This window comes from Lactuca sativa, chromosome 6 (genome assembly GCF_002870075.4).
Source record: "Lactuca sativa cultivar Salinas chromosome 6, Lsat_Salinas_v11, whole genome shotgun sequence".
Taxonomy (NCBI): domain Eukaryota; kingdom Viridiplantae; phylum Streptophyta; class Magnoliopsida; order Asterales; family Asteraceae; genus Lactuca; species Lactuca sativa.
In genome coordinates, this window is record NC_056628.2 from 178,318,875 (window position 1) to 178,332,009 (window position 13,135).

At 31.3% G+C, this 13,135-nt stretch overlaps 1 protein-coding gene across 1 annotated transcript; it reads left to right on the plus strand.

Annotated features, from left to right (window-relative positions):
- The first annotated feature begins 4,984 nt into the window (after positions 1 to 4,984).
- On the plus strand, positions 4,985 to 8,045 carry LOC111891435 (S-adenosylmethionine carrier 1, chloroplastic/mitochondrial). The gene is made up of 13 exons (XM_023887489.3): positions 4,985 to 5,246; positions 5,336 to 5,429; positions 5,569 to 5,676; positions 5,768 to 5,854; positions 6,054 to 6,126; positions 6,231 to 6,321; positions 6,467 to 6,520; positions 6,611 to 6,706; positions 6,931 to 7,020; positions 7,130 to 7,181; positions 7,286 to 7,347; positions 7,517 to 7,597; positions 7,833 to 8,045. Exons 2-13 carry the CDS (start codon positions 5,399 to 5,401, stop codon positions 7,950 to 7,952), a joined length of 945 nt encoding a protein of 314 aa, XP_023743257.1. The 5' UTR covers positions 4,985 to 5,246; positions 5,336 to 5,398; the 3' UTR covers positions 7,953 to 8,045.
- Positions 8,046 to 13,135: the final 5,090 nt, after the last annotated feature.

Sequence of the window (13,135 nt, forward strand, 5' to 3'; positions counted from 1 at the left end):
CTTAATCTATTATAAATGTATCACACCATGAAGAATAAATCAAAACCGTAAAAGTTTATTTAAGATTTTCTTTGCCAAACCAAACAAACATGTGAGTTCGAAGAGATGTTAAAGTCGGAATTGATTGTCTTGTTCATAAAACCTCTAGAATTTTAGTGAATAAATCAATAAAAAAATTATAAATCACATCTAAGGTCAATGCAAAAAGGTGATGAGCTGCCGAGTTCCATCTAAGACGATGCCATTTTTACCATGGTAATGGAGTAGGGGAGAAGCGAGAGAATAGAATGGTGGGTGAAGAGACGGAGGAAAGGGACACAACATGGTGGTGTCGAGCTCAACATTATTTTTCGATTTTTCGTAGAGACGTGATGTTTTGCTTGTCATCGACAAGCCATAGTCATATTGAACTCCCGTTCCCTTCGTTCTAACAATCACTATAATGATACGCTTACTGAAAATTTCGCATATAATACTTTTTCTCCGTGTATAACAATTTATGTTTTAAAATGTTTTAATATATAATTTTATAAAACATAAAATATTGTGTAATTGTATATAGAAAAAATTTGTATGGAATAGTTTGTAATTTTTTTCTTTTTATGATTTCCATATGGTCGGGTCAGAAAGAAAGAAGTTGACATAATTCGTAGAGTCATGAGATGACTCTTACAACTAGTCTATCTTGTGTGTCACTTAGTTTTTATTTGACTAAGCCAGGCTATTCAGACGATCTTAGATGTACTAACAAAATTGGAAAGCAAAAGACTAAGAGTGTGTTTGTTGTGACGTATTTGGTTGTATTCCTTTGTAATTGGAATTGAATTCCAATTACAAAGTGCGTTTGACTAGGTTTTTATAAGGAATTGAATTACTAAATGAAAAAAACATGCCCTTCTCTAGTGTAATCAGATTCCTTGGCTATGAGAGAAGATTTTAAATACAAGGCGTGTTCTATATTTTATTGAGACAAAATACCCATTTCCTTTCATAAAAAAAAAAAAGAACGCAACCCTAATTCCAGTTTATTGCTCGCTTTCTTTCCTTCCTTTCGTGAAGGACGACCTCCAATCCAGCGAACGAACTGATCCTTACCATCTTCGTCATCTTCATTCATCATACAGGTATGTTAATATGATTTCTTCATCATGTTTTCTATTAATTTCTTCGCCATCTTCATTCAATCTGATTCGATAATTAGATCCTTCCAGTCGGTTCCTTCAAATCGTTCCAATCTCCATCACAATGTTCATTCTGATTTCTTCTTCATGCTTTCTATTTCTTCGTCATCTTCTCTGTTGGCGGGAAAATTGACGCCTCTTGGAAAAAAGTCGGCGACGCCAACTCATGGAAAAAGTCCATGGGAAATTGTCGACCCTTTTAGTTTTTGTTTTTAATCTGATTACGAGATGGATTTTGATTTCCAGTTAATGAACCTGTTTTTTTTTATATTTTTACTTTAATTTGTTACATGTTATGTCACGACTTAGTTTAACATGTAGACGTAGGTTAGGGAGAAGGAAAGTTGTTGTGGCATACTGGAACCAAGTTATGGTATCGGTTGTATGGTTTTTTATTACCTTATGCAATTTGATAGTCAAATACAAAAGCAGTAGGTATGCTTATGAGAGCGTCAACATGTGTTTATCACAACTTAGGATGAATAGGAGATGTTTTGCAAGATTGTGTTGCATGCTAGAAACTTTAGGTGGGTTAAAAGCAACTAGATATATGAATGTTGATGAACAGGTTGCCATATTCCTTCACATGATTGCACATAATGTTAAGAATCGAGTCCTTACTTGTTGTTTTCATCGTTCGGGAGAAACAATTAGTAGACTTGTCAGTCGAGTATGTCATGCGGTGATAAGATTGCATCCTTATTTGCTTAAGAGACCCGAACCTATTACTGAAGACTCTATGGATCAAAGATGGAAGTGGTTTAAGAACTGTCTAGGGGCTTTAGATGGAACACATATAAAGTGTTTAGTGCCACTTGAAGATAAACCTAGGTATAGAACAAGAAAAAATGGTATAGCTACAAATGTGTTGGAAGTTTGTTCATAAGACATGCAATTTATCTATGTGTTACCGGGATGGGAAGGATCAACTGCGGATAGTAGAGTGCTTAGAAATGCCTTGCTAAGACCAAATGGATTAAAAATTCGAAGACCAGGTACTTATCAATAATAAATTAACTATCAATTACACATCCATGTTATATTAACTATAATGTATGTTTAGGTTATTACTTAGTAGATGCTGGATATACAAAAGGAGAAGGTTTCCTTGCCCCTTATAGAGGTCAAAGGTATCACTTGAATGATTGGCGTGATGGACATCAACCAACCACTCCAAAAGAATTTTATAATATGAGGCATTCTTCTGCACGAAATGTTATAGAAAGATGTTTCGGTATTTTAAAGGCAAGATGGGGAGTTTTAAGAGATAACTCGTATTATCCGGTTGCAATAAAGAATAGAATCATAATGGCATGTTGTCTTCTTCATAATTATATAAGGCAAGAAATGACAATTGATCCTTTTGAAGACAATGCTTCACCAGATGAGGGAACCGGCGACAATGGGGGTGGAAATGATGATAATGTCACAACCATCGGGACTTCAGACGAATGGACTACGTTTAGAGATAATTTAGCACAAACAATGTTTGATTCTTGGAATACAACAAAATGATGTTATCTGTAGTTTATTTGCACCTTATTACTTTGTTATTTGTATTTTATTTGTCGTTTATTTGTACGTTATTACTATTATATTGTAGTTTATTTGAACCTTATCAATCTGCTATTTGTATTGTATTTAGTTGACTGTGATGATGGTTTTTTTTGTGTGTATAGGACAAAAGTCTCATGATACTTGTTTTAGTAAGTTGGTGTTTTTTTTGGTTGTTTGTATATTATAATTGTAGTTTATTTGTAGGTATGGCCGAAAAAAGTCGAAATTATAGGACGTGGACAACACATGAAGATGCTAAGCTTGTGGAGGCGAAGTTAAATATGGTAAATGCGGGTGGGTTTAAAGCCGATAATGGTTTTAAATCTGGTTATTTACAACATTTGGGACAAGCATTGAAAGATTCACTCCCGAATGCGGGTATTCTGGCGAAACCTCATATTGAGTCACGAATCAGAACTATGAAGAAAGAGTGGCAGGTTGTTTATGACATGATCACCGGTAATAACACAAGTAGGTTTGGTTATGATAGTGTTAATCTATGTGGAACAGTTGAATCACCGGAGATTTGGGATTCTTATGTAAAGGTATGTTTAATATATCTCTTTGATCTGTTATTATTCTTGTTCAGAATAATAATTTGTTGTTGCATGTGATAGGTGCATAAAGGAGCTGAAAAATGGAGAAATAAATCGCTTCCTCATTATGATGACTTGTACATTATTTTTGGAAAAGATAGGGCTCAAGGGAATAGAGCCGAAGATTGTGAGGATATGACACATAATGAAAATGTGGAAGAAGAATTATTGCAAATGGAAGACGATTTCAATGAGCAAAGTAAGGAAATTTCACCTAAAAAAATGGACAAAGTGAGGAAACTTCAAATGCTAGTACTAAGAAAAGGAAACATAAATTTGATCCTTTCATTGTGGGAATATCTAAAGCCGCCGCGTTACTTGGCAAAGATCTTCGGGAAGCATCGACCACCATGTCTCAATCTTTAAATGTTGAAGTGGAGTTACAAAATAAAACTTCTATGGTGACTTCTGAAATTTTGAAGATTCCATCAATGGATCAAAAAGATAAGTTTAAAGCAAGTCGAAAGATAATGCGCGAGCCATAAGCAGTGTTGACTTTTTAGAACTTGGAAGGTGAAGAACGTGAAACTTTTGTGAAGCTCATGTTGGAAGAATGATATGTACCACATAGTATTTCGGTGTATCATTTTGAGATACTTTGCTCATTTTTTGTAAATTGTGATATCATGGATATCATCTATGTTCCAAACTTATCTAACATGTATTTATTTTGGTTTATCATTTTGGAAGATGTATGAAAAACGCTTTAGAATGGAAGTTATATTTGATTGTTAGGTTATATATGTTTATATCAATATTAAATTTGATTGTTGGTTTATTTAGAAGTTTTTTTTTATGTAAATTATAAAGCAATTTAAAAAAAACAAATAAAGGGTATTATTGTCATTTGACAGAATTTCATTTCAATTCCTTCAACAAATCATCAATCCAAATAGAAAAAAACATAAGAATGGATTTCAATTACAATTCAAAATTTGGCAGCCAAACGCGCAACAGAATTCAATTCCTTCAGAATTCAATTACATTCCTTAGCATTACACCAATCCAAACAGCCCCTAACACTTCAAGAATACAAATAGTGATTGTATTATAAGAACTCAAGAGATTACAATAACTTCTCAATGATTTGCTACAAATGAATTCACCCCAATTTATAGGGTTCTTACAATTCATCAAATGGAAGTGTCTAGATCTCATTTTTTCTTAACTATTCTAGATGGTTCATACATGATCTTTATAATTACAAGGATGTAATATATATATATATATATATATATATATATATATATATATATATATATATATATATATATATATATATATATATATATATATATATTTTGTACTAGTCTACGATGTCCTAGAGAATTCTAGAACATTCCGAGACCTCTTGAGTTGTTTTAGTATCCTTTAGTCGTCCTCCGGATTGTTCTAACTTGTTCCATAATCCTCCAATGGACTTCTACAAAAATCTAGCATTTTCCGAATAATTCTTCAAAGTTCTATATCTTTCTCGGGCCTTCCATATTTTCATAGTTTTTTTTTTATTGATTATTATTATTATTATTATTTTTGCTTTCTTGATTTGCATCGAGTTGTATCGAGTATTCTTGATCGTTTCGATGTTCTCTAGAAGCCGAAAACTCGGTTCGCGACAATAGGGTTTAAAATGGAGTAATATACGGTCTTTTAAAAATATATACTAAAAAGAAAGTGTTGTTTGAGAGTTAAAATCTTAAAAGTACAGAAGAATATACAAATGTTTAAGCATGTTGTACAACCCAACAAAGTGGAACTTCTCTAGATTCGAAAGTTGTAGTTCTGGAACAAGCACAGCCGAAAATTGGCCAAAACCTTCCGTTCATCCTCGTTCACCCGGTCGACATTTTCGTCTACTTAAACCCTACACCGCCAAATTCGAGGGTTTTGATTTCTAATCACTCTCACAAATGTAATGTAGCTCTACTCATCGGTTAAATCTTGTTTCGAAATCTATATATTTTAGTTATTTTGTTAAATCATTTTCTACAATTTTTGCAGAATTTGAAGATATCTTCTCATTTTCTCTCATCGATTCAATCGAGCATTGCAGTTGAAGGAACAATGTCTGTGAATCCTAAGATAGAGTCACAAGGTACATGCTTCAGTTTTTTGGTTAGAAATTGGATTTTTCCATCGAGTTGTTTTCAATAAATTCTTAGCTCCTTTCATTGTTTATGTTTCACATTGAATCCCTAATTCATATTGTTTTGAGCTTGCAAATTTTTTCTCAGACACATTAAAACACAAAATATCCATCTCTAAAGATGCCCCAAAACACCATGTTGCATCAATCAACACAAAAGAAGACAACCCCTTCAATTTTGTTCGAGTTTTATTAGGTATGTTGTATCATCTGAAGCATAATTACAATAAAAAAAAACATACAATTGTTTAATTTCATGTAATAAAAAGATTTCCTTTTTTTTGCAGAGGGTGCTGTTGCTGGAGCTGCTGCAGGAGTTGTAGTCGAATCTGCTTTATATCCACTCGACACCATTAAAACTCGCCTTCAAGCAGGTAGCCTACAATATTACAACTGAAAATCAATTTTATATAACTAATGTATGCGCAAAAAAATACACCTTAACACAGTTTTCCTTATGCCTGTTTTATAAACTTTGTTTAATTTTACACAACCTTTTTTAACCCAATATGACCATTTTAATTTCGTTCATTTTAGGGTTCTTATATATTTCCATCGTTTCATGGTAGATAGTTCGTGGTGGAGGCCAAATTATCTTGAAGGGCTTGTACTCTGGTTTGGCTGGAAATCTTGCAGGCGTCTTACCGTAATTTTTTTTTTTTTTTAACTTTTTTATTGTTGGTTTCGTTTAAAACACTTGTATTTTACTATTTTTGGGAAAATGTTGATGAATTCTTTTAATCCTTTCAGTGCATCAGCAATATTTATTGGTGTATATGAACCTACAAAGCAGAAATTACTGAAAATCTGCCCTGAAAATCTTAGTGCTTTGGCTCATTTGGTGAGTTCTTCAATTATGTACTTGTTAATCTTTTTCCTTATTTTTATTTCCTATATTTTTTGCAAGAGGGTTTTTACTTTTTATTATATATAAATAAATAGGTATATATGTATAGATAATTTGTCTCTTATTAAACTTAATGTAGACTGCAGGTGCTGTTGGTGGAGCTGCTTCTTCTATTATACGTGTGCCAACAGAGGTATTTCATTGTTTTCTCTTTCACCTTTTTTTTTATTTTTTTTTATTTTTTTAAATTGTTGAGTTGCTAATTATTTACATTCTTTTTTAGGTTGTTAAGCAAAGAATGCAGACTGGCCATTTTGCTTCAGCACCTGATGCTGTTCGTCTTATTGTCGCTAAAGAGGGGTTTAAAGGTCTTTTTGCGGTATGTGATTAAAAGACGTAAATGCCCTTACTTATCATCAATATCAAATATAACCTACAAGGCTTGTCTCACCTTTTTGGGTGAGACAAAAACTTACAATTTTTGTCCTTTTGGCATCACTCCTGGTCCCTGTTCAAACACAGTACAACCTGTACTGTCATGTCATGTCATGTCAGTACTGGTATCTGGTATCTGTGTAACTAATTGTGTTGTTGATATTACAGGGGTATAGTTCGTTTCTTTTGCGAGACTTGCCTTTTGATGCGATCCAGTTTTGCATATATGAGCAGCTTCGAATTGGTTATAAATTAGCAGTAAGTTGACTTTGGTCAATGTTTTCTTTTAATAGGAATCTAGAAAACTAAGAGACAATACAAGCAATCTTGTTTTTTATATTGTGAAAGTGAAACTTTTTTTTTGTAGGCAAAAAGAAATCTTAGCGATCCTGAGAACGCTGTAATTGGTGCTTTTGCAGGTAATTAATTAGCTGTTTTTTTGAAGAACGGTTAATTAGGTCATCCTCCACCTTTTTGTGCAAAATGACCAAACTACCCTTGGTGATTTATTTTTTTGGTACAGGTGCAATCACAGGAGCTGTAACAACACCTCTTGATGTAATAAAGACTAGATTAATGGTTCAGGTAAAGTCGATAAATCTATCTATTTTAACAGACAATTGTAACAAAAATGGTCTATGGATAATTTTTTTTTTTTTTTTTTTTTTTTTTTTTAAATTACGTCTTTAATTTTGGTCTCTTGAAAATAGATTTAAAGAATTATGTTTCCCTTTGGTGTATTTATGGTTTGTAGGGATCAGGTAACCAATACAAAAGTATCTCCCACTGTGTGAGCACTATTTTAAAGGAAGAAGGACCATCTGCATTTCTGAAGGTATATTTTATTACTTTTTTTTTTAAAATGTAAATGTTTGTTTTTACATATTTGTCCAAAATCCATTTGTTTTAGATTACTTTCATCTTAAGAAAGTTTTCTAGGGATATTTTTGATGGTAAGGATGAGAAGGGTATTCATGTCTTTTGCACATGTAGTACAACTTGTTATGTTATGTTATGTTATGTTATGTCGTGTGTAACAAATAACAGAAAGGGTGTTGATGATGAGACAGGGGATGGGGCCAAGGGTGTTGTGGATAGGTATTGGAGGCTCCATTTTCTTTGGTGTTCTTGAAAAAACAAAGCAGCTACTTGCAGAAAGGCGCCCCACAGACTCTAACAAGTTGGATTAATTCAACCCCAAGTGTATGACTAGACATTTTTTCATAAATTCATAACTCGTTACTGAAAATGCAAAATCCTAGATGTTTGCACAATTGGTTAAATCGGAGCTAATTTAATATATATATATATATATATATATATATATATATATATATATATATATATATATATATATATATATATCGTTGGATATTATTATATGTTTGTTTATTTCGGATATGTGCCCAAGCCCATAGAAAAGGTGTCCATCTAAAAATTATCATATAATGCATTATTTTTGTAGGAAATAAGGTGTGCATGTGGAACCATGTTCTTGTGATTGTCCCTTGTGTGTGTGTTTGTGTAATACGTTATTAGACTCGTTAACTAATACATCTTTACCAATTTTATCACAAATAAATTTGATTATCTCTTTTGAAAAACATTTGACATTATCTTTTTGATTTGTTAGAGAAGTCAACCTTTTATTTTTTGAGTTTTTTCTAGAGTAACATTATAAATATTCTTGTGTTTTCTAATAAAAAATAAGACTGAAGTCCTCTATTAAGAGAGTTATCTGACTCATCGTGATAAAGAAACGGTAATTTATTTTTCAATAAAAATATACAATTACGAGTTGTAGCAGTTGTAGCATGCAATCGGATTTCATAATTACTTTGCTTGAGCTGCATTTTCTTACAAAGGGCTTCACTAATAGATTGATTTGTTTTCAAAAGCAAATCACATTTTATTGTGCCTTTTGGTGATATTTATCAATATTACCCAAATGTTTCCATAATGATTTTTTTTATTCTAAGTGTCAAAGTCAACTGTTACAAGTGCATCTCTTTCCACTTTGTTCTCCTTCCGTGTCTCCAAACAAGTAACAACACAAACAATATACTTATTTTTCTTTTTTAACGCTATATTCTAATTGTGGAAATTCATCAAACCATTACAACAAAATGTCTTAGCTTCTTACCAAATAACTTTGATTGAAAATCATGCCCCCATGATTGACAAGGTCCTTTAATTAAATATGTCCTTATTTTGTCACTTTGGTTAGGATGATAAGTTGTAAATTTTGGCAGGATCTGAAGGAAATCGTTCAAATCAAAAGTTAGTTCATTAAATTGTGGAACTTGTGGTCTTTGAATAAGTTCATTAGGTTGTGGAACTTGTAGACTTTCATTAGACTTATTTCTTTTAGAAGATCCTCTACCATTGTCGTCTCCAACATTTTGTCTTTTGAAAAAAAAAAATAGAACCCTTTAATGAAAAGATTTCATTAAAAACTTGATTTCAAGTTGCAACAGCAAACAACAATTATTAACGATAACAACTAACTATTAACAGTAAGTCCCTAGTTAAATAAGTTTATAAACCTAATTTCAAATTTTAAAATTTTCAATACAATAGTCAAATAATGGAAATTTGAAATAGCCTAAATTAGTAAATAGGATTGAGAGTTGAGAGTTGAGAGTTGATTCATTATATTACCTTCATCCGATTTAATCAATTAGCAAACAAAAAAAAAATATGGGTTGGGTTTCTTTCTTCCTTAAGATTGAATATGGACTTAAAATTTTTGGACTGCCAACACATATTTTGGAGCTCTTTAAACATTTAATTTGAACTACATTGTGTTTGGATATAAGTTAGTAGTAACCCAATTTTTTTAAAGGTAGTCCATAAATTTTTCATAGGTTAGCAGTGTAGCACCGTAACTACAAATATATAATCCATATAATTATAAACACCCCTTAGATTACATTCCAACATATATGAACTTTTAATTAACAATATTTTATCCATATAATTATATTTTTGTGCAATGGAGCTAGTATTAACAATAAAAAGGTTTGTGTTGAATATTAAATTCTATGGAAATTCTATATGAATTTTTAGACTATCTCCAACGCATGCGTAAAATTTTTCATTATACATACTTCTTGTATAAATAGACTCCCTATAATGCAATAATACTTGTAAACATCAATGGTTTACCGCTGGTTTTTGTTAAAGGTTTCATATTTACATAACAAAATCATTCAATCTTGAGGTTTGTGTATTTTTTTTTCTCTATTTTATTAATATTCTTATGTTGACGTTTCAGTCGATTCAATTATAATATATTCGATTGATTAAAAGAACTTGATTACTTTAACTTTTTAATGAGTGAAAGACACACTAATATATTTTATTAACACGTCACTAACATATATATATATATTTTTAATCACCCTTAGAAACAACTTCAAAATATGGAAATTGCTCATTTACATATGATGACTAATTCCAACAATTTTAGATTTATGTTGAAAATGTAAGCTTTTTATTTAATAAAAGTATTTGTTTTAATTTCTAAATGATATAATTTGATTAAATAATATATTAATAAAGTTTATTAGGTTACTATAAACTTATAAAATACATGAATAAAGTTTGTAAAGTAGAAATATGTTTAAATGGAAAGAAAAAATGTTAAGAATACTATATTACATAACCGTAAATAACATAAAATCAATGAAACATATTAATAGTTTAATAACTGCAATAATTTGTAAAATAGTATTTACGTTAATACTATATTACATTGGGACCGGTTTAAACCGTCCAAAATTTGTCAAATTCTCATACTATTGGCTCTCCCTTATTTAATAACTCATCACGTCCACAAGTCAGCATCCCTGGACCTATTCTTGACACGTATACGAAGCACATTAGGCCACGTAGCTCTATATATTTTTAGTGCATTACATTTGTATTTAATCAAAACTTTATTCAACACTATGGGAATATAAACTATATAAGTAATTGATCTTAGTGTTTTTTATTCTCAGTTGTAAAATGAAAAGAGAACTTTAACTTTAATTAATGATTCATCACATTATTGTAAATAAATTCAAGTATTAAGCTTCATTATGTTTTGAATCGAAAACAAAATTTAAATATTGTTGACATATAATTTGTCATTATTCTGTGGATCCTTTTATATATGTTGATAACGAATCCAAAGGTTAAAACTAAAAAAAACTGGCAATGAAGAAAACGTTTTTTTGTATTAAAAGTCATCTAAAATGTATTTTAAAAATTCATCATTCTAAGTTGTATTATTTAATAATATAATGGAAGTGGGAGGCCGAGAAGTAGATGAAACATCACGAGTTCAAGTAGTTCATTAAGTGCGGAGACTAAGATGTACAAGTTGAATCAGATGATCAAGTAGTTAATGAAGAAATACAAGTACTACCTCAATTCAAAGGTCGAAGATTTTATGAGAGAATTGTCAAGAAGAATCTTTCAAAGAATATAAACCCGAATGATGGAAAGGGATGTGTTAAAAATGCTCTAACTTTAGACTAGTGGGATTAGGAATTATATATAGTTTGTACATTTTTTGAAGTTATAGTTATTGAAATTAAAGATTCTGGATGATTAAGTAAACCTGCACATTTTGGAAACGATTCCATAATTCACTTAACTTAATTATGATTTGACAATAAATAGAGTTTAAGCATGTTCCTCATATTTCATTAAAGAAAATTTAGTACAACACTTTGTTTATCATGTAAAAAATTTGTTGGATTGATGTGGAAGATGTGTTGAGTAACGTATTGATCCATGTTCAAAAATCATGTACATTGATTTCAAGGCATGAGGCATAATCTCAAATTCACAGTGTGGTGTGGGGTTAGTCTGTGCACGAAAGCTGATCCAGAAACTCTCGTTATGAAAATTCCATTTAAGAAGAGGGTCATTGTGTATGATCCATACAAATTGTTATGAATCATAAGGTCATTGACTAATAAGTAGATAACATTCATAATAAAAAAAATACTAACATGCAAAACATTGCACAAAATATACACCATTCATAACATCAACATCAACATCAACATATGATCAAACTTGGTATGTTATTAACATTACTATGCAAAATACTACTTTGTTAATTATATGTTTTAAACAAACTACTATGGTGAGCATTACCTAACAAATGGTGAGACCACGTAAACACTAAAAGCGCCCCATACTCTGAAGAAGCGCACCACACTTTGACTCATCACAAAGGGTAAAATGACTTATTTCATCAAGTCAATTCACCTGATTCTCATATATGATCCTTAACAATGTCCTAATGGATAAAGTTTCCAACTTTACCCATTAAGACACTCCAATCAAGCAAGATCTAAACTTTAAGTTTCAAAAAGTCCAAGAATGCATCTTTCTTGTCTTAATCTAATAAGTCCAAGTCTTCCTCTTTCATATATGAATCAACATGATGTTTAAATGGATAAAGTTTTCAACTTTATTCATTATAAGGCTACAGGCTTCCAAGATCTTAACCCTAAGTTTAGAAATAACCAAAAACTCATCTATCTTTATGCATGGAATAAAGAAAGTTCTTGCATGCACTCTCTACTCTACCAAATGACCATATATCGTCCCAAACATCAATGAAAAGCTCAAGAGCTCTTCAAAATCAATAAAACAAGACACTAAGGAACCAAAACTCCATATATACATATGTTTAAAGATACACACAATAAAGCTTGGAACTTTGTTGTAACGTCCCAAAAATAAGACCAAAAATTTTCATTATTAAATTAATAAAACTGTAATCCAAAACATCATCATGAAACCAAGGTGGAACAAAGTGTATCAATACATCATAAAATATTAGAGTAAATCACAAAATGCTGAATAATATGGTGTGTGCTAGACCTGGCAATTTGATACACGATACGAGTTTTCCGTGTATGTGTTTTAGAAATTCGTGTTTCGTGTTTATTCGTGTCTGACACGTATTTTAAATTTGTGTTTCGTGTCTTACACGTGTCAAACACGAATTTACCTGTTTAGACACGTATAAGACACGATACAAATTCGTGTTGACACGTGACACGTATAAACACATATATACACACATATATATTTTAGGGTTAAATTTTATATTTATAAAATACTAGGGACCGATTGCGTAAAAGTTAATAAATAGTTTATAACCCTAAATTGAATCCTAAATTGAATCGTTCGTTTCCAAAATCGCCGACATGCTCCATCTCAATTTCGTTTAGCTGAGTTCTTCATCTCACGCGAATCACTATCTGAGTTCTTCATCGTCGCTCGCCATCTATCACGATCGCGGCTGAGTCGTCCCACATCTTCATGCTTCACAGCCTTCACAGCTTCTCCAATCTCCGTTCCT